The sequence below is a fragment of the Alligator sinensis genome, unplaced genomic scaffold, assembly GCF_000455745.1.
Source record: "Alligator sinensis unplaced genomic scaffold, ASM45574v1 scaffold499_1, whole genome shotgun sequence".
Classification (NCBI taxonomy): Eukaryota; Metazoa; Chordata; order Crocodylia; family Alligatoridae; genus Alligator; species Alligator sinensis.
In genome coordinates, this window is record NW_005841864.1 from 2642299 (window position 1) to 2664591 (window position 22293).

A 22293-nucleotide genomic window follows, 5' to 3' on the forward strand; every position below is an offset into this window, starting at 1 on the left:
AGTACCCTACCTACTAGATTATGTGGTGAAAGCACAGAAGGGCCCTCCTCATTTTTGCTAAGTGTAATAGGGAGCCAGAGACTTCTGTTACTTTAAGAGTGTACAGCAGGCTAAGCTGGCTGTGTAGGGCTGCAGTAGAGGAAAACAGGCCAGCCCTTAAACAAAGGGAAACTCTGGTGTTTGGCTGGGGAGCCACATGACAGAAAGGGGGTGGGGTTTCAAGGCATATAAACCCAAGGCCTGAGCCAGAATGGGCAGTCTGGCTCTGCATGCAGCAGGGAGAGGAGCTCCTGAGGAAGCTGGCTGCAGAAAACAGGCCCATGAACACCTAAGCTACCCACAAGAGTGAGACCGTGACAGCTAAGGGGAAAGTATAGCCTATGGTGGGGTACTGACCCACAGTGGGAATGAACTTTAGTGGGAAGCCGTTTGACTACGTTTTTGTTATACTTAAGTTTGAGATCGCATGACTGGGCTGTGGCTACGAAGCTAGTATGGAGGCCACAGGGTCACCTGAACGACACCCAGCATTAGGGATATGAACAGCTAAATGACTAATTGTTTAACCAATCAGCTCTGTGATAATGGGTCCTTGCTTACCAGTTATCATTTAGCCTAGGGCCAGGCTCAGTTTGGGAAGGGAAGCCCTGAGGTGCCCCAGCAGGAACAGGAAGGTGGCAAAGAGAGAGGAAGTGAGGAGTAAAGAGGAAGGGAAGGGAAGAGGGGAGGGGTGATTAGTACCTAATAGCTAGGCTACCGGAGGGAGGGAGGAGAGGAGTTGCTTGCTCTCTCCCTTGCAGCGTGCCAGAGCCTGCAGTGAGCTGGTAAAGTCCCTTGTTGGCTGTTGCCTGCCTGCTGGGGCATGGCAAGGCTGCCTGCCTCTCCACTCTCCCTTTGCTGCTACAGCTGGCCCGGGAAGCCATACACTGGTGGCTGCAGCCTCTCACATTGGCTGCTGCCCCCTAGGGCTTCCTGGGCTGTGCTGCCTGCCTGGTGGGTCCCTGGCTTGCCATGCTGCTCCAGCAGGGTGGATGCAGTCCTTTCTCCATGGCCTGGGGCTCAGCACCCTGCTTCCTTAACTTTGCAAAGCCATGGGCTGGAGCCCAGCACCACTGCGCCAGTCTCCATCCTTGAGCCTGACTTTTATTTAATCAGTATTTACATCGCTACCCAGCATAGAGCTCCCTTGCCAGGGTTGGGAACCCCATGGACAGAGTAGCATGCAAGCTGCCTAGCCAGGGTTGGGTACCCTAGGGACTACCACAAGAGACCAGGGCCAGAGGCCTGGAGCCCTAGAGGGCAAGACAGTAGACCAGGGCTGGGGGTCAGAGCTACAGGAAAGGGACTAAAGCCATGAAGGTGTAAGCCCCAACAAAGGCTCAAGGCCTAAGGAGCCAAGTGCAGAGTCAGGGCCAGGGCTCCCCTCCCAGCCTCCAAATACTGATTGACATCGGCAAAGCATGGGTATAACTATGAGGGCAGCTGGAAGTCACAAGTCTAGCCCCCAAGGTCCTCTTAAATAGGGAGTGCACCAGCAGAGTGAAAAACAAAGGTAAGAGGCACCAAGGAGTAGGCCACTCCAGCTTTTGCAGGCAGCTTCCGCTTTTATAGATTTAACAGCAAGTCATGACAGGGGACAGATAGGAGGTGGAGAACACTGGGGAACACAGACAGGCTTGTCTGACCATTAAAAGTCCCAGAATCTGGGGAGGGCAAATACCCGAGCCTGTCACTCCAAGCCACAGTTTTAGGGTTTGTGCTTAAGTACACATATATGCAGCTGTGTACCTGCCCAGACAGAGCTCAGCCTATTCTGCATGCCTGGTAGCCACATAAATATTCATGTGTCCATACTGTAAATGAAGTAGGATGGCAAACTCTGTGTGAGTGGCAAAAATAGGACTTCAGTGCCTGGGTAATTGATATTTGGACATGAAAAGTGAAGTAAGATTCTGCCTGCAGAAATTTTTGCTCAGTAAGAATTGCAGGACTGGACTCAATGACAGAAACAGGAACTGCCCATTTCCAGTCCCCTTCTAAAATCTCATTTACATTAAGAATATTTACTTTCTTATTTTTTTTAATAGGAGAGAAATGTAAAAGCAACACTAAAAATAAGAACATGCTACTTTACACTTAAATAGAATCCACAAAAGTCAGAATATTGAAATGCAACTTTACCTGGGCTGTACAGAATCCACAAAATGGTATCCCTAAAAGCAGTTCTTGGTGCTGCCTCTTAAGTTGCAATAAAATAGCAGCTTGCATTTAACAAAATATAATTCTGCTTTCCGTGCAGGCATAACAAATACCAAGACCCTACTGCTTCTAAAATCTGAAATTCCCATTCCGCTGTCACATCGCAGCAGTCAGAGGATTTATGCTAGAGCCTGAGATAAGTCTATGTAGCATCAAGTGACTTTTTAGGACACTGCATAGCTTGCTTAAAACAAAGGAAAGCATGCATCTAAATGGACAGAATAGTGGTGGAAAAAATAAAAACTGCTGTAAAATTCTATGATATAATCAACAAAAAAGCTTTTACACCAACTTCGTGGGGCTTCACAGTGGAGTGGGAAGCTGTAAGGGAAAGGGATAGTTTTGACGGGCATAACAGGGTTAATGAGTTCAGCTATATTTAGTTTACTAAAAGAACTCAGGCCTAGAGAGAAAATCAAGTTTACATTAATATTCATTTAAATTATTACACTATAGCATAGCCTGTTTTTATCTTGGGTAACAATTTTGTCTTTAACATTGGAGCTTGGAAAGAGAACAGAATTTCTGTTTTTGTAGTTGTATTCTGTGCACACTTCCGTAAATATCAATGTAGGATTTGGGCACACAGCAAGACTGGGAAGGGAAGCTAGTTGCTGCTGCTGGGAGCTCCATGCTACCATGGTGAGGAGCTCCTTGTCTGCCCAACAGCAGTGACAGGCACAACTCCTTGCCGCCACTCCTGCTGGGTTGGTAGGTGAAGACTTGCCAGGGCAGCACGGGGCTCCCAGTGGTGGCGGCATCAAGCTTCCCCCCACCTGGCCCTGCTCTACTCTGCCATGCCGGATCCCACCTGCTGGGCTGCAGAGGTCCTAGGAGGAGACCAGCAGGGCAGGGAGCCCTGAGCCCTCAGTGGTGAGCCTGCACCTGCCCCCACCCCGTCCCCAAGGCTCTGCTCCAGCCACATCACCCGCCAGGGAGGGGGAGCACTGCCCCGTGTTCTGCTTTGCCACAGCAGCCTGGGAGCCAGCCCCACTCCCCCATCCCCTGGACCAACTGCCCGTGGCTCTGTCCCGCTCCCCACCAGGCTCCTGTGGCTAAGCATTCTGGCCCAGGGGCCCAAGCTCCATGCACTGTCCAGGCTGGGCAGCATACCCCAGCCCACCCAACTCCCTCCCTATGGGGGCCTCAATCCCTCCTCCCTCCCACCAGACTTACCTGCAGGAGCTGTTCTCTAGGCTGCCTGGCAGAGAGAGGGGGGGTGTGTGCGTGCGTGCATGCGTGCGTACATGCACACAGCCTGACCACCCTCCTCCTGCTCTCTCCAGCCCCTTGCAGGCTGGAACTCTGCCAGCCTGCAGAGAGCTCTTTACAAAAGTGGAACATACACGTGTTTCTCCATTAAAATGAAAAATCTCTGTTTTTTCTCAGTTTTTCCATGAGAAATGGAAAACCCGGATCTCTGATTATAACAGTCTGATCCAGGGCCTGAAGAGAAAGGTCCTTAAGACAGCTGGATCCCAGACCAACCAAGTAGTATTTCAAAAGTAACCCTGGTTTGGATAGGTAGCTAATATAATGTACAAAGCACTGGCATAATATGTTCTCACCAGCCAGAGCCATTGAATAGGCCAGGTGCAAAGTGTGTATAAGTGGCAGCTTCCAGGTTATTCCATGTATAGCATGTAGCCACAGACATGATAAAGGCATGAAAATACTTATTTGATGGTGCAGACTTTTCAGTAAGTCTGGAAAATACTTCACCCTGCCAAACAGCATTCACTGGTTTTCCCAGAAGTAAGCTCAAGACAGCTTTTTTTAATTCAGGTCCAAGGTTGTTTCTTTTATATATATATATATTTTTTTTTTTTAATTTTTTTTTTTTTTCCTGTTTCAAGATTCTCTCCACAACAACCTTTCTTTTCAAGATGTTAAGGATACTGTCATTCCATAAGACATATACACTTGAAATATACACATTGTATTCATGGCTACCAAGAACAGCTTTTATATACCAAGGAAAGTAAAGAGTGCTAAGTAGACCTTCAGAAGAAAAAGTGTTTTATCCCGCATAAGTACTCTCCACTCTACAGCTCTCTATATAATGTCTTCTCATCTGTGTTACTTATTCAGAAATGTAATGAATTCCAGCTCTGCAATGAACATAAGCACCAAGAAGAATCAATAATATAGCTAATATACAATTATAAATACAGTACAGGAGTTACTCTAAACATTTCACTTCTCTGATTTTCACAAATAGAGCAGAAAAATTAGAACGTTTTATCTTATGAAGACCTAACAATTTTCAGTAGAAAGTGTCATAAAGAATATGAATTTGTTCTGTATAATGACAGATTCAAAGCTCACCCTTAATGTATGATGTTCTTGTGCTAGCAATGCTGTGACTTCCTCTTCTAAGGTAATGACCTCTAGAAACTGCCCCCACAGAGCCATGAGAAGAGAGCAAAGCTGTGCAAGATTCATGTTTATAAGTTCTGCCAGTTCATCAGGATTTTCCATTTTCTGAAGTAAGGAAAAAATATTCTTACTTAACACACAGTCATGTATAGATGCCATAAATCTACATGAAACCGAGGAAGAATCTTAGTTGTTTTATCTTCATGACAATTTATTTTAAAAAGGCACTTTTAAATTTGTGCGTGTCCAAACATCAAACACTATAGGTTCTAAGCTATATTACTAAAAGAAAACTTCCATGGTTCCAGATACCATATTTACACGGATACATGACCCCCCACCTCCCCCAATCAGATTCTATATATGGAAAAATGATACATTTCTTATCATTTTCCCACTATAGAAATTAATTATTGGAGGTTTGCCTTGAATTTGTCCTCCTCCCACTGCTACAGCAGAGAAAGTAAATCTGGCAGGACATCAGGAACTCCCCCTGCCCTCTGCTCCCCAACTTCTTCCCCCTGCAGCTCCTCCCCACCTTACTGTCAGACCATGGTCTCCCTGAGCACATGGAAGTGAGGAGCAAATTTGAAAAAATTACTTAGAAAGTAGTAATTTGCCTATAGGCAAACTGCATACAGGCAAATTACTATGGGTACCCACAGACTTAGCTAATCCAGAACCGATGCATTGAACCTTTTTTGAAACTGCTGCAAGTTTTAGCACAAGTACTCTACAAACAATTTTAAAAAGCACTTTGGCACCTGCTTATATATAGTACAAACTATGCATGCTATCAGTCCAAAGCCAAAAGGCTCATGATTTACAATACAGTTCAATGGGCTGGGCCCCACCATAGTCGACACCATTTCAAGCCATGGTGACCCCACAACCCAGCACTGTTCAGTACGTGCGTGTACTCTAGATACCTCCACAAAAGATCCATGTGCTAATTAACCACCCCCTACTCTGCCCCCATTCATGACTAAAACCAGATGTTCTTGTCAAAAGTCCTGGAATCCTCTGAAAAAAATTATATGCAGGTGAGGCACAGGGCAACCTGGTCCAGCTCCACCTCATGGAGGGCAGGGCCACATTAATCATATGCAACAGGCTGAGACAGGGGACAACAAAAGGATTCTGGGTGAACTGTTTGGGGCCCCGTTTGCTGGTGATGTCTGCCATATATTTAAGGCCAGTGAAGAAACAGGAAACACTGGAAATGGGAAAGAAAAGCATAGCTCGGCTGTGAGAGTACTGAGGAATTTGAAATGTATTCAATGTAGTGGCTCACCATGACTTGAATAAGAGTCAGGGCTGAGGGAACTGAGTATAATGGGCACTACCATATATTTTATTCAGATGGGCTGCACTAACTTATCCTTGTGGTAGGCTCCCATTAGTAAGTTTAGTTAATATGGCCCATATGTTCTATAGTCATGTCCAGTATTGTCTGTATTTAATCAACTTCATGGTTAGTTTCCATTATTTAGCCTATACTACTTTTTTCTAAATAATCAATGTATTTAATGAAGTTTCCTTGTATGTGAATGTGAGATGAAGAGCTTTTTCCCCTATGTTGAATGGGGGAAAAATCCCAGTCTTGTATTTAAGTAAATATGGTACTTACCGTAAGTGTTTTAGAATACGTTGTGTGATCCTAGATTACAATGGAAACTCAAACTCATGTTGATAGTAATTTAAAAATGGAAACAAAGTTGGGAGCCCTGTATTTTGCAGAATTCAAAACTACAGTGTAACTATACAGAAACTGAAAGTCAGTAATTAAAAACATTATCTATCCCTGATAATAAACAATAATAATATAATTCCCAGTGATGGGTACACTTGAGATAAAAATGAGACACTGAAGTAATCTTATAACTAGTTTAAATAACAAATCTTCTTCATTCCCAAGTTGATTCAGGAGACTATGATTATGCATATTATTTATATTTTTAAAAAGGTAATTTGTTTCCTCTAGGACCAATATTATGAGATGCTTAGGACTTTCAAGGTCTGAGGCTCCACAAAAGAAGCAGCCATTATGAAATTAGGCTTTTCTTCCTCAAAGATGACTGCAATCTTGGGGTGTTTTTCTTTTATATCGTCATTTCATTAAAGTCGCTTGTAAATAACGTTTAGGGATGGTCTCTTTAGTTTCCATTCCCTGAAATAAATATCTACATATTCCATTACACCACTGGTGCTCAACCAATCCAGCCCTGTAGGCTGAACAAGTGGCATTGGGCCAGTCCGTGTGCCAGATCCAGTGAAAGATCAATCCACAAGCACAATCTGGCCATAGTGTGACCTTTAGACCACAGAGCTCCCCACAAGTCTCAATATTTGGTGTTGGGGACACAGTGACAGTATTAATTACCACAGCTCTAGGAGCAATTAATGCTGCTACGGCTCCTTGCCACCAATTTTTCAGACCTGCAGGGAACCTATAGCCAGGATGATACAGTGTCGCAGGTCAGATCCAGTCCATAGGATGGATACCACTGAATTACACCATACACTTTCATACTCATTTAAAAAGTGTCCTTATTTCACAGCAATGGAGACTTCTAAGTCCTTTTCAAATCATAGATCCATCCGTAGAGACCAGTCTTCAGAAGGAGCTCCAGCTTTTAGTTAAGCAGGAAAGGGAGGACGAGTCAGCTGTATTACAGAAAATACAGAAAAATTTCTGTATTTCAGCTGTATTACTGTATTTTCTGCGTACAGAAAATACAGTAATTGCCACCACATTTTACTATTGAGAATGAAAAAGACAGTGATCTACTATATTTACTCAAATCCAAGTTGACCCTTAATTTAAGAAGACCCCCCATTAATTAGGTTCTATATGTGGAAAATGTATAAATTTGTTATAATTTTCCAGGTATAGAATCTAATTATTGGAGAGTTGTCACCTTCCCCACATTGCTACAGAAGGAAAAGCAGTGGCTAGTGGGGGTGAAATGACCCCCTTGCCCTCTGGGCCCCACCCCACTTCTCCTTTCAGTCTTCTGCCGCCCCCCCCGGCACGCCCCCACTCCCAGCTCCCCATAATCTCTGCCCCTCCCCTGCCCTTCCCCACAATCCCTGCCCCTTCCCACCTGCTCGCCAATCCCTGCCCCTTCCCACATCCTTACTGTCAGATGCTGCTTGGGCTGTGTTCCCTCCCAGAGCACAGTTTATCAAGGGTGCTCATCAGGATCTGGGGGAACGTCTGTTCACCAGAGCGCCCCAAGGCATGACACGATCGAACGGTCACAAACTCCGCCGCGACCGATTCAGGCTGGACATAAGCAAGAACTTCTTTACTGTCCGAGCCCCCAAGGTTTGGAATAGACTGCTGCTGGAGGTGGTTCAAGCACCCACTTTGAACGCCTTCAAGACACATTTGGATGCTTATCTTGCTGGGATCCTATGATCCCCGCTGACTTCCTGCCTCTGGGGCAGGGGCTGGACTCGATGATCCTCTGGGGTCCCTTTCAGCCCAAATGTCTAAGAAATCTATGAAGTGGAAGTGAAGCCCCTGCCAGCCATGGAACCATCTTGGCACTGCTGACTGGGCAGGCAGAGGCCATGCAGCCATGTCAGCACTGCTGCCTAGCTGGGCATGGTACAGTTTCCAGGTACTCTGTGTCTGGGAAAGAATCCAGCCCATGCCAGAACCAAGCTGTGCCTGACAGTAAGGGGGAGCAGAAGCTGAGGAGGGCAAGTAGAGGGCAGCTGAGGAGGGTCTGAGTATGGCCCCGATCCAGGCTCAGGGCCAGAGTCAAAGCTATAGTAGCCGCCTGCCTTTCCCCCCACCCCCAAAGGCCACTTTATATGTGAATGTAAGACAAAGGGCTTTTTTCCCCATGCTAACTGGCAGAAATAAAGGTGTCATCTTAGATACAAATAAATAAGGTATATATTTTTGAATAACAGGGAGTTGGTCTGCATTTTGAAATAATTCAGAAACTTTCTCTTTTAAGCTTTGTTAACGGAGAACTATTCACTTGTTTAAGCCAGTTTTGATGGAATCAAGAAAGCAGAAACCAAGCCAGAGGACATAAAGACAGAGTTACAAAATAAATCTAAGGAGACTGAATAAAGAGTTATGTCACAGAATGCTGAAGACAAAAGAGTAGGATGCGACAGGACAGCAAGTAGAGAGGCAGACAGGATAGAACTGGGTCTTTCTCAGGAAGAAAAATGGAATATATGGTAACTTGGGAAATCTGTCTGTTTACAGCTTATACGTTTTAGCTGGAAGCGCTGCATCAGGAAATGCCTTGGTGTATACTGGGGTAAGCCATATGCTGCCTGAGCTGATCTGAACACTCCTGTTGAAATCGAAGTAACTTGGGACATCTGCATAGGTTAAAACAGTTTTCTGCAGCTTCTCTGCAAAGGCCTGAGGTCAGAAAAATAGAAAATCTCTAATCACAAAGGGAGAAAAAATGGAGTCTGGGTCTTAAAAACCACAGAGCCTGAGGGACTGGGAGATGTAGGGAGGAAAAAAGAGGGAGAGAACATTCAAAATGGTCAGAGAGACAAATGACATTTGCATGGAACAGAGAAGCATTATTTCACAACACAGTCTTTTTAACTGCAGGACCAGCAGAGAAAGAAGGGAACAGGCTACATGGGAGGGAAACCATGATCAGGAACAGGGATCTAGACTAGTTCCTTATATATGAATAATTTACAATTAGTTCACCTCTTCAGGAACACCTGAAACCATTGTCAAGTATTTAGTTACAATAAGGAAAGTTAAGTAAATTATAGGAGCGGTGGCAGTAGAAGGAAATCATCATCAAACATGAAGAGGAAATTAAAACAGAAAAGAACGTACTGAATGTCTATTTTGTTTTTAAGAAGTTAGAATTCTGGACAGAGAAGGATTTGTAGGAGGGGAATATAGTTTAGGAGAAAAGAGAGATCTAAGATTTGACAGTTTGGCACTAAACAGTCTAACTGGAAGAAAAGAAATATTAGAATGATTCAACTACCTTCCACATTTCAAACGTCACTGGGAACCATCAATCTCAACCTACCCTGGCACATGTAGGGTACAATGTGTGACAGCAAGAGGCACTTGAGAAAAGCTTAATTATGGGATTCATCCCTTTAGTGTAAATATTGATCCTGCCTATAATTTCAGTTTTATAGAGTACACATCTTTTTCAAATACAAAGACGTTTCAACAATAAACGGACCACCAAATTTGTGTGGAGAGTACAATGAGTGTCATGTCTTGGAATAAGGAATATCTGAGAGAAATTGTAGCAACATCAAATACTGGGAATGGCCCCTACCAGTCTTTTCTCTCTAATACAGTATCTAAAATATTGGCAACAGACTCCTGTTTCTTACAATTATTTTACATTTATTTTAAATGAAGGACAGTAAATACCTTTACTTCTTCACATAGTTCTGTTAGGCGAGCTTCTACATCTATGTTCTCTGGAAAAATTAGAGTACATAAGCTTGAAATAACACATTTTACCATATTTAAAATTATATTTTTCAAGCAAATAATCTTCTCCCATTAAACAACACTGTCAAAGACAGTCTGATGCTGCTTAAAGAGCCACCATCAACTTGAAATATAATAAATTTAAAAACTCAAGTCAAAAGTTTTAACTGATTACATTAAACACTTATTTCCTGTGACATTTAAGTTCAATTTATAATGACATTTGCCTATTTTAAACCCTAGTTTAAATTCTATTTCAACTTTTCCATTCATGTTAAAAAAATAGAAAAACTATAGCAAATGCATAATAGACTATACAGAGGTAAACTATGCGTGATGTATGGTCAAGTGTACACACAAACACTTTTAAACGAGAAAAAATACAACAAACTATTAATAAGTTTAGATGTTATTTTAAATAATGGCCTTAGACAAAAGCATGATTTTTAAATTGATGGTGTCGCTTTAAAGTAAAGCCACATAATAGAATTAAATTGACATTTATACTTTAACTAGCAAATTGCCCATCAAGAATGACAGGGGATGGGGGGCAGGCAGGGACAAAGCGCTGCCACCCACCACCACATACCGCTGTTGCTTCCCAGAAGTGGGAAGGAGCAGGTGGGGAAGCTTGCCCCACCGCCCCCTCCGCCAGCACCCCACGCTGCCGCCGCCTCCAGTGCTGCTGGCCTTGCTCTCCCTGCGGCTCTGCTCCTTGGAGGCAGTGGAAAGCTGCCACAATGACATGGCCGGAGCAGGGAAGCAAGGCCAGCTGGCCTCACCCCTCCGTCATGGCAGTGCTCCACATTCTGACTGGTTGTTTCACTAACCAAATCAGAGTGTTCCAAGAACATTATGGACAGACAGACGGCCTAAGCCCTTTATTATATAAGAATGATTGTTCAAATTTTAAATTAAGACAAAAGCGACAATAATACAAATGTGTGTGTTGCTGGATATCTGCAGAACTTCAGCAGACCTCCATCCTGATGGATAAAACTACAGCATCCAGGACCAAGGACTGATTATATTTCTTATTTCAGAAAACAAGCGGACTTCAAATGAAAAAAGTATAAACACAAGAATGTTAAACAACGAAGTGGTCTTTCTGAAGTCAACAGGACTGTCTGTATGCCTAATGCTATTATGGTGCAAAGTAGTTAAATAAACTATAACATTTTTATTTCTCTCAATTATAGACCATTTCTAGATGCAAATGTTTTGATATCAGTAGCTTAATTTCATAACAAATTAGTCTGCATATTTTAAAAGTGTATATAAAAATTGTATTTGTATTTTGTGGTTTTTCTAAAGATTTTAAATATATATACACAAGTATATCTCATATGCATTTACAAACTTTGAATATGTAAAAACAAAGATTTTGTATAAAATGTTCAGAAATGCCTAATTAATTAAGGAGGCTGCGTCACTGAAAATGAGCTTACACACTTTAAATATATATATATGTATCTTTTAAAACTATTTCTTTCAGTATCTGCCAAACTAAAATAAATGATAATATTATGTAATATCAGGTGACAGTTGTTATTTTTTTCTTTCTAAAGGAATTTAGGGGATGCTGGTAGAGTTAGATCATGCTAAGTACTGAAAATGATGAGAATGGTACAAAATGTACTTAAATAAAATAAGTTCACCACTAAATTCTAAGACCATTTAACAAAATAACTGTGGATCTTCCCGTTATTTAAATTTTTAAAAAGTTTTTAAAGAGTACTCTAGTAAGAAATATAGTGTTAAATAAATTGCTATTAAAAGAAAAACGAACAAAATTTGTTGTTTTAGTTCTTCATACTTAAGAAATACATCTTTTTTTCAAAAAGAGCAGTCCATTATCATCAATGTGTCAGTTTTGTGACGTAGCAGCTCAAAATCAGGCTGCAAAACGTGTATGACATTTATGAAAATAAATTTCTGGTTTTTGTAAATTCTGATGTGCTGTATTCTTCCACACTTATTCTCACTGGGGCAGTAGGAGTCATCTTGTTAAAAGTCAATATGAATATCTTTGAAATAAGATGTGTGTACATCTTTGGATTGAAGCACTCTCAGTAGTCCTAATGATTTATATTGACATGGGATAATTTATTGCCCCAGTTACTCTCAATATTCATCATACTGCTGTATTACAAAAAAATGGAATACTAGAAAAAAACAACTAATCTAGACATAAACATTTCTTTAGGACTATGTTCTGCCATCTTCACTCACCTCACCTCTCACAAGTAAGGGTGGCAGTCTAAACTCATGTTTGTATCCAGTTTGTATGGTTTAATTCAGGGGTGTTAAACATACAGCCTGCAAGCTAGATTTAGTCTATGGAGCCGTAAGATCTGGGTCATGAGTCTCAGACCAGCGCCATGTACCACATGAGGTGTGCAGAACCAGTCTGGCATGCAGGTTGGACCTGTTGCCACAGGCACTGCATGCAGCACAGGGACTCAGTCAAGGGCGGGTACTGCTTGTGCTGCCTGTGCCAGACAGGCCCTGAGCTCTGGCTCTGGGGCCAGTCTGGACTAGGCCACACCAGAGCTAGCGCGCAGGGCTGGTCTGGCAGAGTGCCACATGCAACCCACACCCTGAACCCTCTGTGTTGCATGTGACACTGGGCCCAGCCCACATGTCACACCAGCTCTGCATGCCTGATGTCTGGACCAGGTGCATGCGCTGTAGGAGGAACGGGCTGGCAAGAGGTATATTCTATATGAGGCCAAACCAGCCCTAGATGCTGGCTCCGGTGTGTGGTCCCAGTCCGGCCATCAGACCAGCCCAACAACCTCATCCAGCCTGCTGGACCAGATGAGTTTGACACCCCTGATTTAATTCCATTTTCTGAATCACTGAATCATCATAAGAATCGAGGAAAAATGAGAAAATACATTCTCTCACGGAAACATGGAAGTCAATACAACAACCCTTAAAGAATGAAGAAAGAATTATAGGATATACTTAAGAACAACATATTTTCAGGGTAACAATGTATTTACCCAATTTATCTTGAAGTACTGGGTAAATAGTTAGTTAAAAATAATCGCATCATTTTAATTAGATCTTGCAAATAACAACAAATTGTCTAGTCCATGTAACTAAAAGTTTATTTACCTTTTGAGAAACCATGCTTTCAATTTGTAGAAATGCATAAAGTTGTCAGAAACTAGTAAAAACAGCATTTTTTAAAATCATATATTTCTATTGGCTAAATAAATGCTAAAGAGAATTATTCTGAAAAAAGTGGCAAAATTCACATAGACATTTTTAATTCTGTGTATGGACACACACATTCAATCTCTTGGTTAAGGTAAAAAAGCTATTTGTTTTATTTATCATACTCAATACTGGAAGTTTACCCTACATGTGAAACTGCCAACGGGAATCACTTTATACAATAGCCAATCCTCTGAGAAACAAGTGCATTAATGGAAAAGTTTACAAATTATAATAATACTGCTATAATTTAATTAATCAAAAGTAACTTCAATCATCTCAGTAAATAAAGCATTCTTTATCAATAAGTTTTATCTTGCTATTTTACTTGATGCAATTATGCTGGTTCTGTTTTTAAAAACAGTAAAAAATAAACATAAAAATAACCAGAAAAATGCCGTTATGTTTGATTTGGCTGATACCCTAAGAATTCTTTGCACTGTCATGTAATAGACCTGGGTATGATCTGTGCACCAGTTTGGCTCTCCCCATCAAAATCTGTTTTGCATTATAACAACATTCTCTGGCCAATTAAGAAGCACTACTGGCAGTTTCCAAAAGGAGAGACTATCCATTTAAATAGGAAGTGCTGCAATTTAGGTCTTGAGTGTGCTTTGTTTAGATGTAGGGGAAATGAGTTTTGAGGTTCCAGTGAAGATATAAAAGATTCATCAGAGAGAAACACATTAGTCTTGTCATTTAGAAATGTTAAGTTGTACCAATCAATTTCATTTTAGCCAGCTACATGATTCCAACTGTAACCATTTAAACCTTTCAGTCATTTCGGTTAGATAAAACAAAAAGTCACTAAACCAGTCATTACATCTAGATTCAACCCAGCTACAAGTATGCTCAACTCCACTGATTTCACTGGAATTTCATATACTTGCATCAGAGCCAAATATGATCCTTACATTTTCTGCTACTGTTTAAACATAAAGCAAAATTACTCTGTACTACTAATAAAATGCTAAGGGGTTATATCACCTGCTTTAAAAACATACCTAGATAGGCGTCTCTCTGGGTTCGTAGATATTTTCTTCTGAGAAGGCGTTCATAAAGGACCTGCATGCTGGCCTTGGCTAGTTATAGGGATTGCATACACATGACTAGTTACTACACTCTTTTTCCATCTGTGCTTTGTTATTATTTGCCTTAAAGTTAGTAAGAAAGCTTATTGCTAGCCTAGTAATTAGTGCAATTAGATCAAAACACTGAAGCAAAGATTTTAGTAAAGCTTCTAGCTTAGTTATTCATGATGTACATTAACATCTGCTTGAGAAATTTTCTAATTTGTTTATTTTTTAAACCAACATTGCTCAAATACTAATAAACAAACTTATTTAAGATGTTCAACAGTATTTTGTGCATTATGTTGTGAAGTCACTATATTTTTATAAATATATGGACATTTTTGCATGAATAAAAATGTACATCATAGAAGTAAGCAAAAGAAATGAAATAAAAAAGATAAAGACATTTAATTTAAATCAAAGACTAACAATTCTTTTTCTGAGATTTTAAAAGAATTTGAGATTTTTTTTTCCCCAAATGTCTGTTTCAATCTCAGATATCGAACAGATTATACTGTGTAAAAACTGAAGGCAAATAGTAATATTTAGTGACAAAAATAATGTGCAGTTTGGTGCAAATCCAGTATTCCTTATTTTTGGATATTTGTAGAAATACAAATATCTGACTTTCTATCTACTGCTGCATTTAAAAGAAAATCATTTTTAGTTCTTACCTATCAGTACTGGTTATTTTCCATGAGAAAAAAAGCAATATTAGCACTGTTAGTAACTATATCAAAAGTATTAGTCACTTGTCACATACACATTCCAGATAGAGTATATAACTGAAATAACTGAAAAAATCCATAAATAAGAAAACAAAAGATATTAGCAAACTGTATTGAAAAGATTTAGAAAAAAAATAAAACAAAGTGTAAGCAATAAATATATACTATATATTGTACAAAAATTAATTTTCAAATAATGAAATATAATTATTTTTACCATTTCTGTTCTAAATTGCATTATCTCAATGTAGGTTAAGATGCTGATTAAAGAGCTATTGCTCTAAATCTGGTGTCAGCAACATACAGCACGTGGGCCAAAGCCAGCCAGCAAAGATGTCTGATCCAGCCTACAGAGGTGCGATCTGACATGGGGGATCAGTTTCATGGAGCTGTGCTGTGCCGCCCCTCTACTCCACAGCACTGCCCTCTTCTGAGGAGCCTGTTGCTTCCCTGTTTACCCCTGCTGCAGAGGGACTGGAAATCTGGCAGCTGACTGGCTGGTGCAGGGAGGAGGAAGATACCTAGCCCACAGCCTTGGTGGTATTATAAACCTTCCACCTGTGCCAGCAAAAGGCTGCCAACCACAGTCTAAGAGAAGCCCAATGAGATCTAAGGGAATTTTTCCGTTGGCTTAGTGGGCTTTGGAGAATACAATATGGTTGTATTATATGTCTGTAAATAGTGTTCTCTCTGTTTTTATTGTGTATATTTTGCTTTATAATAATGTAGCTATAAGCATTATTAGTTGCCTCTGGTGAACAGAAAGCCTCAGATTCTGGTGCTACAAGTACTGTTGAAAACAAAAAGTTTAACTAGAAAAAAAAAGAACACCATATAAAAATTATTAATTCTGGGATATTCCTTATAGTTTTAAAATTTTGCCAATAGTTTTATATGACAAATTCATACTGATTATTTTCCTAAGCTGTTAAGAGGCAAAATTAGTACAACTGGCAAAATCTACTGACAAAGTACAATGCATTTCAAAAGATTTCTTTACTTTAAAAGAAAAGAAATCTTTACATTTTCCTGGATGAAAAACAATGTCCTGGATTAAAAAAAACAGAATGGCTCTTGAGAACATCACACCTCAGAACAGACTTAAATAACAATCCTGCATTTTATTAAAACTACATTTTCTTACAATAATTTTCAAAGCAACACCTGTGAAAGGTTGCTGATTCAAGCTCCAGTAAGAAGTTCTACATAGTCAACAGAATTTATATGCCATCCCTTTGTATATATTTCTAATCGTAGAATATTCTATGATGGTTTCATCATGCTAAGGAAACAGATCCTTTCAAAATTAATCTTACTTAAATTACTGTAAAGTTTTACACAATTTAACCATAGAATATTCAGACTGTTTTTCCGAAGTCTCAGGTAATTAAATAATATTACCGTTTTTACTCAAATCCAAGATGGGTTTTTTCCCCATTTAACATAAGCGGGGAAACCCTTCCTTTTGGATTTAAGTACAAGGTGGTGAGGAGAGCAGCTGACTGCTACAGCTTTGACTCCAGTCACTATCCAGATTCAGGTTAGAGCCGCAAGAGCTGCTTTTCCCCACCTCTGCTCTCCTCCCTCTCCCCAGTTGTTGCTTACTCTCTACTAGCAGCTCTGCTCCAGCCCAGGGCTAGAGCAACCATTTGTTCCATGCCCAAGTAAGAGCAGGGTTGGAGGTGGGAATGGAAGTGGAGGGAACTGGAATGGGAAGAAGATGCAGTGGGGGAGCAGATGGCAGTGGCAGAACACAGGCAATGGCAGCAGAGGTGGTGGTGGGGAGGAGGTGGCAGAGGTAGAGCACATGGTAGGGGGAGGAGGCAGAGGTGGTGGGAGGAAGTAGTGGAGGAGAAGGCGACAATGGTCCAGATACCACAGGAGGGTCAGGCACAGGAGGGTAAGTGGTGACAGGGAACAAACAACAGGAGGCAAAAGTCAGGCCATTTGACTTCCCTGATACCTGTCCCCTCACCACTGCTTGTCTCAATGCAGCAGTGGGGGGAAGCATTTAAGATGACCCTCCAATAGTTAGATTCCACACATGGAAAATTATAACACTGATAAATCTTTCATGTCTAGTATCTTAATTATTGTAGGGTCACTTGGCTTTGAATAAATACGGTAATTGGTCAGCTTTCTGAGACATGATGCCTGAGCAGTTAAGGCAAATTGCAACAGCTGGAGGCCCTGCTTTGGACTCATGCTGCAGCTGTCCCCAGTTGACCCAGTTGTAAATGAATACCTAGTCATCTGAGCTAGAGTCGAGACAAGAAGGAAATAATGCTAGCCATGTCACTCTGTGTGCTGCTGACTGTTGAAGCTGGCATGCCTTAACCATACTAACCTGATGCTGAACACAGGGTAGGAATTCAATTTGAATAGGTCAATTTAAGAATTGATACCAAACAATTGAATTAAAAGCTATTTCTTCTTATTAGTCTTAAATTTCCAATTTTTTTTACCATAGTGTTCTTTTCAAATTGTGTTAGAAAATTCAGGTTAAAAAAATTTAAAATTTACTATACACTATCATGTTTCCTTACAGCATACAGATGATTGTAGTATTTTGTTTAGATTAAGAAATTATTTCAAATGTTCTCAAGATCAGATATACCAATTTGAAAAAAATCTTAAAATTAAGAGCTATAAAAAATAATTTACAAAAGAGTACACGTCAGCTTGCTGAGCTGTAGTAAGAGTACTTTAAAAAAAAATCTTGGACTATTAATAAACAATTTATTTCAGTTCCAGCAGTAAACAGATGTACAATATGTAGATGGCATAAGATGAACTATATTTCAATCTCAGATGGGCTCTTCTAAGGAGCACAGCAATAGGGCAGAAAATAAAAGCGATTTATTTTATTATATTTGACATACCCAGTTCAATTCGGTGAGAGGAAGGGAGCTCCTTTGTTATCATGATGAAATACCTATGTAACCCTTTGAATGCAAGTAGCAAACTGGCGCAAAGTGTATAGTGGAAATTGTAGGCATGATTCAGGAAGGACTCTGCAATCACAAAACTGCAGCCCTAAAAAAGGATGCATGCAAATATTATTTTCAGATAAAAATCTTGAATTAACAGAAAAATTTTAAAAAGTTAGATCTCTAAATCCTTCCCTACCCTTTACTAATTCTTATCAGTCTTTCTGCAATTTTCTCAAGATATCGCACCCCAGCAAAGTTATGAACTAAATAATTTAAGCTTTCTATGTAAGAAATCTTGAAACATATAGCATAGCTTTTTGGAAGAGTTCTCCTTACCCATGTCACTATGCATAGTAAAAGGCCTTTACATAATGTTCACCCTTTTATTATCATTTTCTTAAAAGACATTTCCCAATAAAATATTTATTTTGTCCATCAAAAAAAATGCTGATAGATTATATTCTTACATCTGCTGATAACTGTTTTGTGTAGTTATTGCCAAAGACCACACTTTCAAGAGAAGGAATTACAGAGTCTCTGTTTTGTGCTGGTGCATTCCTATTCAACCATGTAGTCTTCACTGGGCGAGGAAAGCTGCAAAAACAAATATGCACTTCATATAAATAGTGAAAGGATGCAACAATGAGTGCATAAATACTATGATAAATTATTCTGGCAAATGTATCAGAAGTTCTTAAAGCACATATATTCTTAATAAAAATCAGTGAGAATAAAAGCTACTCAGTATCCTTGACAGTGCAAATACATGGGACTGGCCATCTTTGTTCAATTAGCCCCACCCCTGACACTCAGTGGGTATTGGACATAAAAGGGAGAAGGCCCTTAAGAGGCTAGCTGAGAAGTGCAGAAAGACTGCTCCTATGAGAGGGGCAAGAGACCTTGATTGGTGGGAGATGAACATAAAACAGATGAGAAACAGGGGAAGAGGGGAGTAGAATACACCATGCAGGAGCAGTGTCAAAATACCTGACCAGCTGTTTATAGCAAGGTCCCTGGGCTAAAACCCAGAGGAGCTGGTAGACTTGGTTTCACCTACCAATCCCCTCTGAGGATATTACTAAAGACTGAGTGGCTGTTGAGTCCTGCCCTGACAAGGATAGACCAGCTAGTGAGCGCTTTCCTCAGAAGACAAGGATTGTTAAAAACTCAACTAGGAAGCTGAAATTGGATGGAAAAGGTGAGTAAGAATGTGGATATGACCTAGCTGAAAGATCAAGTCATGACCCAGACCACAGGGAAGCCTAAAGGAATAGTGTGAGATATGATACAAGATTCAGGTTTCTCCCAAAGGAGATGCTGCAAGAAAGAGAACATGATACAAAGAGTGTCAGCACACTTAACTGAAACATTTCAAAAGCCTTTGAAACATTTTAAAGGGCCAGCTGTCCAACATACAGGTCCTTTGAAATCTTCTACAAGTGGCTGAAATACTTCAAAATATTGTAGTTACTTGCATATCACACACAGTGTCCCCCAACCCTGCCAAAAAAAATCTGTCCTCCATGACTGTGGTGTATGACTTAGACAGGGAAGCTGAATTTTTTTTTGTTGGAATAGAAACAGGGAGCAATACAGAGTACAGTGTCTGCTTACTTTTGGATGCCAAAATGGATGGCTGCTTGTCTCTGACTACAGCAAGCAGAAGGGGCGAAGTCCTGTGTTAACCCTCTCACAGCCATAGCTATCAGCTGAGCACTGCAGCTTATGCCTGAAGGAACAACTGACCTGGCTCCAGGCAAGTGAGCTGCTGCATGCTATCTTGATGAGGCTTGTGGTGCAGAAACAATAGTTTTTTTACATATGTTCCTGTAAATAATAAAGTATTTAAAGTAGCAAAGGGTTGGTACTGCCCTTGCAAGGGTCCGGGGCCTAGTCTTCTTGCTGCCTTGCCACACAAGGAAGTTCTTCCTGCCATACTTCCTGGCTACTATGTTTCCAGGAAGATGTACTGTAGAGTAAGGCATGACTCCGGAAAAATCCCCCCCCCCCCAACTTTGTCTTCCAAAAACAAGGTGCATGCTTTATTTGGGGGCATGTGATATGCAAACAATGTAGCAGAAACCTCTTGAAATGACATACTATTTTGGAACTTTTTACTTTTTGTTACATTTGGATCAAGGGAGAAAGGCCTGGGCTGAAGGGAGGGTATAAGGAACTGGAGCTGTGTCAGACTCCCAACAGCAATTATAAAAAAGGTATTATATAAAAAGCACGCTGAACTAAATTGTATCTTCAAAATATTACTTTAAAATAATTTTGGATGGACTACACTAAGAATGGCTGAAGCCACAGGAAAGTTCCTATCAAGTTTGGTGTCTCTTTTCACATAAAGTTGAGATAAAGTTAAATAGCTTCATTCACTTTCCGCTTTAAGAACCAACAATGGGTAATTATGCGTACAGCAAACTGAGACAAAAAAGCCCAGGGCCTACTAGAGTTAAATTGCTCCTGGAAGAATTTCTCCTGAGAAAGGGAATGTCTCTACAACTTAACCTTCTTAGAGAAGCCACAACACAGTCCTCCAGTATCTCTGCTTCCGCTCCCGATTCCTCCCTCCCAGGGAGACTGTGTGTCGCTTTCTGGACTCTACTACTCCAGCCGAGCAGGGAGCAGAACACGCCCCCTTCACAATCCCCACATTGTGCTGCAGGGAGACACAAGCTGACTCTAAGCAGTCTAGGTCAGCTAACCAGATGGCCTGTGCACTGCTACATTCTGTCACCAGGTACACTGAGGGAGCCTGCAGAGCATGCCAAGATGTGAGCACAGGGACACCCTGGCTATGCAGCATCAGCACTGCAAGCTCTCTTCTCTTCAGGGGCTCAGCATTAGAATGTCTGTTCAGATGTCTCCTAGTAAGTTTTTCTGTCAGGGGAATAAAACCCATGAGAATTCTTCAAAGTAATCTGAACATGTGCATACAGCCTAAGACTTAGAAGCAGTTCAGAGAGAGAAAGGGAGGTGGCATTGAACATATGGGAAGACTTGGAAGGAACATAAAAAAATATGCTACTGGGAAAGCAATTAAGTTACAAAATCAATGCTTTTTTGAGATTTCTCCCCTCCTCACTTTATATTTGCAAGAAGATGAGGCAGGGAAGGAGTCTGAAAACTATTTAGTGATAAATTTAAGAAAGAGGTAGTGAATCTCAAGCTAGGCAGAAGGCATGGCAGGGTAGCACCTTATAGCCTAGAAACTTAAAGTTTAAGAAAAAACAAGAATGAGCAGTGGAGTATTTTTATTTTAAACCAGAAAATGAAACTCCTCAAACAATTTAATTTACTTTTCAAGAAAGGCAGAGAAAGAGGCATTTACAGATGCTACTGCCTTTATCACAGTGACAAGTACCATGAAAAAGAAGAGTAGTGCACCAAGAACAACAAGTGCAGTAACTGCAAGTGTACTAACAGCATCTATTGCAGGCATCTTCCCTTATTCTTGGACCAATAACCATACCAGCAATTGGTTTTCAACACAGAAGGGAAAGATTCTTCTCCTTCCAGTAACTCACCACTACCTGACCATCTGTCCCCTTTCTCTTACTAGTCCATAACACAAAGTGGTGTATTGCAAAAGCAAGCACAAAGATGATACCAAAATTATATTTATCTTCTTACAGAACTATAAAATGAACATCAATGGTGATTTGAGCTAGTTTCTGATTAAGTACAATAGCTGAGCCACGTTATTAAAAGCACAGGAGATGTAGTTGCTTTGGAGACAGAATGTGGAGACAGAACATGGAGCCTTTTGAATCCATGCTGCAGAGCCATGCCTTTGGTGGCATAGAGCCTCTCTCTACCTGCACCACAGACACTGACCAGGAGAAAGGCAGGGGGGAATTCTTCTTGCACACACCACCTGCTGCTCCAGTGGAGTGCAGCTTTCACCACACTGCACAGCACTGCACTGCAGCTAAGAGGCAGGGCGAAGCAGCAGTAGCAGCCGGGTGCTAATGCCCAGTCATCTCCACCCCATACTGGGTCATTCCAGCTACCCCCAGCCAGAAGATGTTTTTAACCTCTGGATCAAAATATTGCACTGCAATTCAGTAATGTAGGTTCCTCTGGATCAAAATATTGCACTGCAATTCAGTAATGTAGGTTCAGAGTTCCAAGCTGTGCCAAAATGTTGTTAGAATTTGAATGAGTCACTATGTCTCTCTCCCATTCTGACCTTCATACTGTGAGAGAAAATACCAATGGATAACAGA

At 40.8% G+C, this 22293-nt stretch overlaps 1 protein-coding gene and 1 long non-coding RNA gene across 10 annotated transcripts in view; one reads left to right on the top strand and one right to left on the bottom strand.

Annotated features, from left to right (window-relative positions):
- Window positions 1-11828, top strand: part of LOC112552141 — an 85547-nt gene extending 73719 nt beyond the window's left edge. Inside the window, exon 5 of one of the 3 annotated variants that reach the window (XR_003091653.1) lies at window positions 11066-11828. This is a non-coding gene — a long non-coding RNA (uncharacterized LOC112552141). Of the gene's footprint in view, window positions 1-6622; window positions 7739-11065 lie in introns of those variants that run through there. The other 2 variants (XR_003091656.1, XR_003091654.1) reach the window with 2 other exon arrangements.
- The window catches only part of FAM135A (family with sequence similarity 135 member A), a 127811-nt gene that overhangs the window by 52722 nt on the left and 52796 nt on the right, over window positions 1-22293 (bottom strand). For 5 of the 7 annotated variants that reach the window (XR_003096494.1, XR_003096495.1, XM_025217037.1 and 2 more), the window contains 5 exons: window positions 18526-18652; window positions 18008-18161; window positions 14329-14406; window positions 10037-10086; window positions 4588-4743 (listed from right to left, as the gene is read on the bottom strand). Coding sequence is in view for 5 of the 7 variants with exons in the window: in XM_025217037.1 (XP_025072822.1) it covers window positions 4588-4743; window positions 10037-10086; window positions 14329-14406; window positions 18008-18161; window positions 18526-18652 (565 nt within the window). In the remaining 2 variants the exon portion in view is untranslated. Of the gene's footprint in view, window positions 1-4587; window positions 4744-10036; window positions 10087-13222; window positions 13246-14328; window positions 14407-18007; window positions 18162-18525; window positions 18653-22293 lie in introns of those variants that run through there. The other 2 variants (XM_025217024.1, XM_025217054.1) reach the window with 2 other exon arrangements.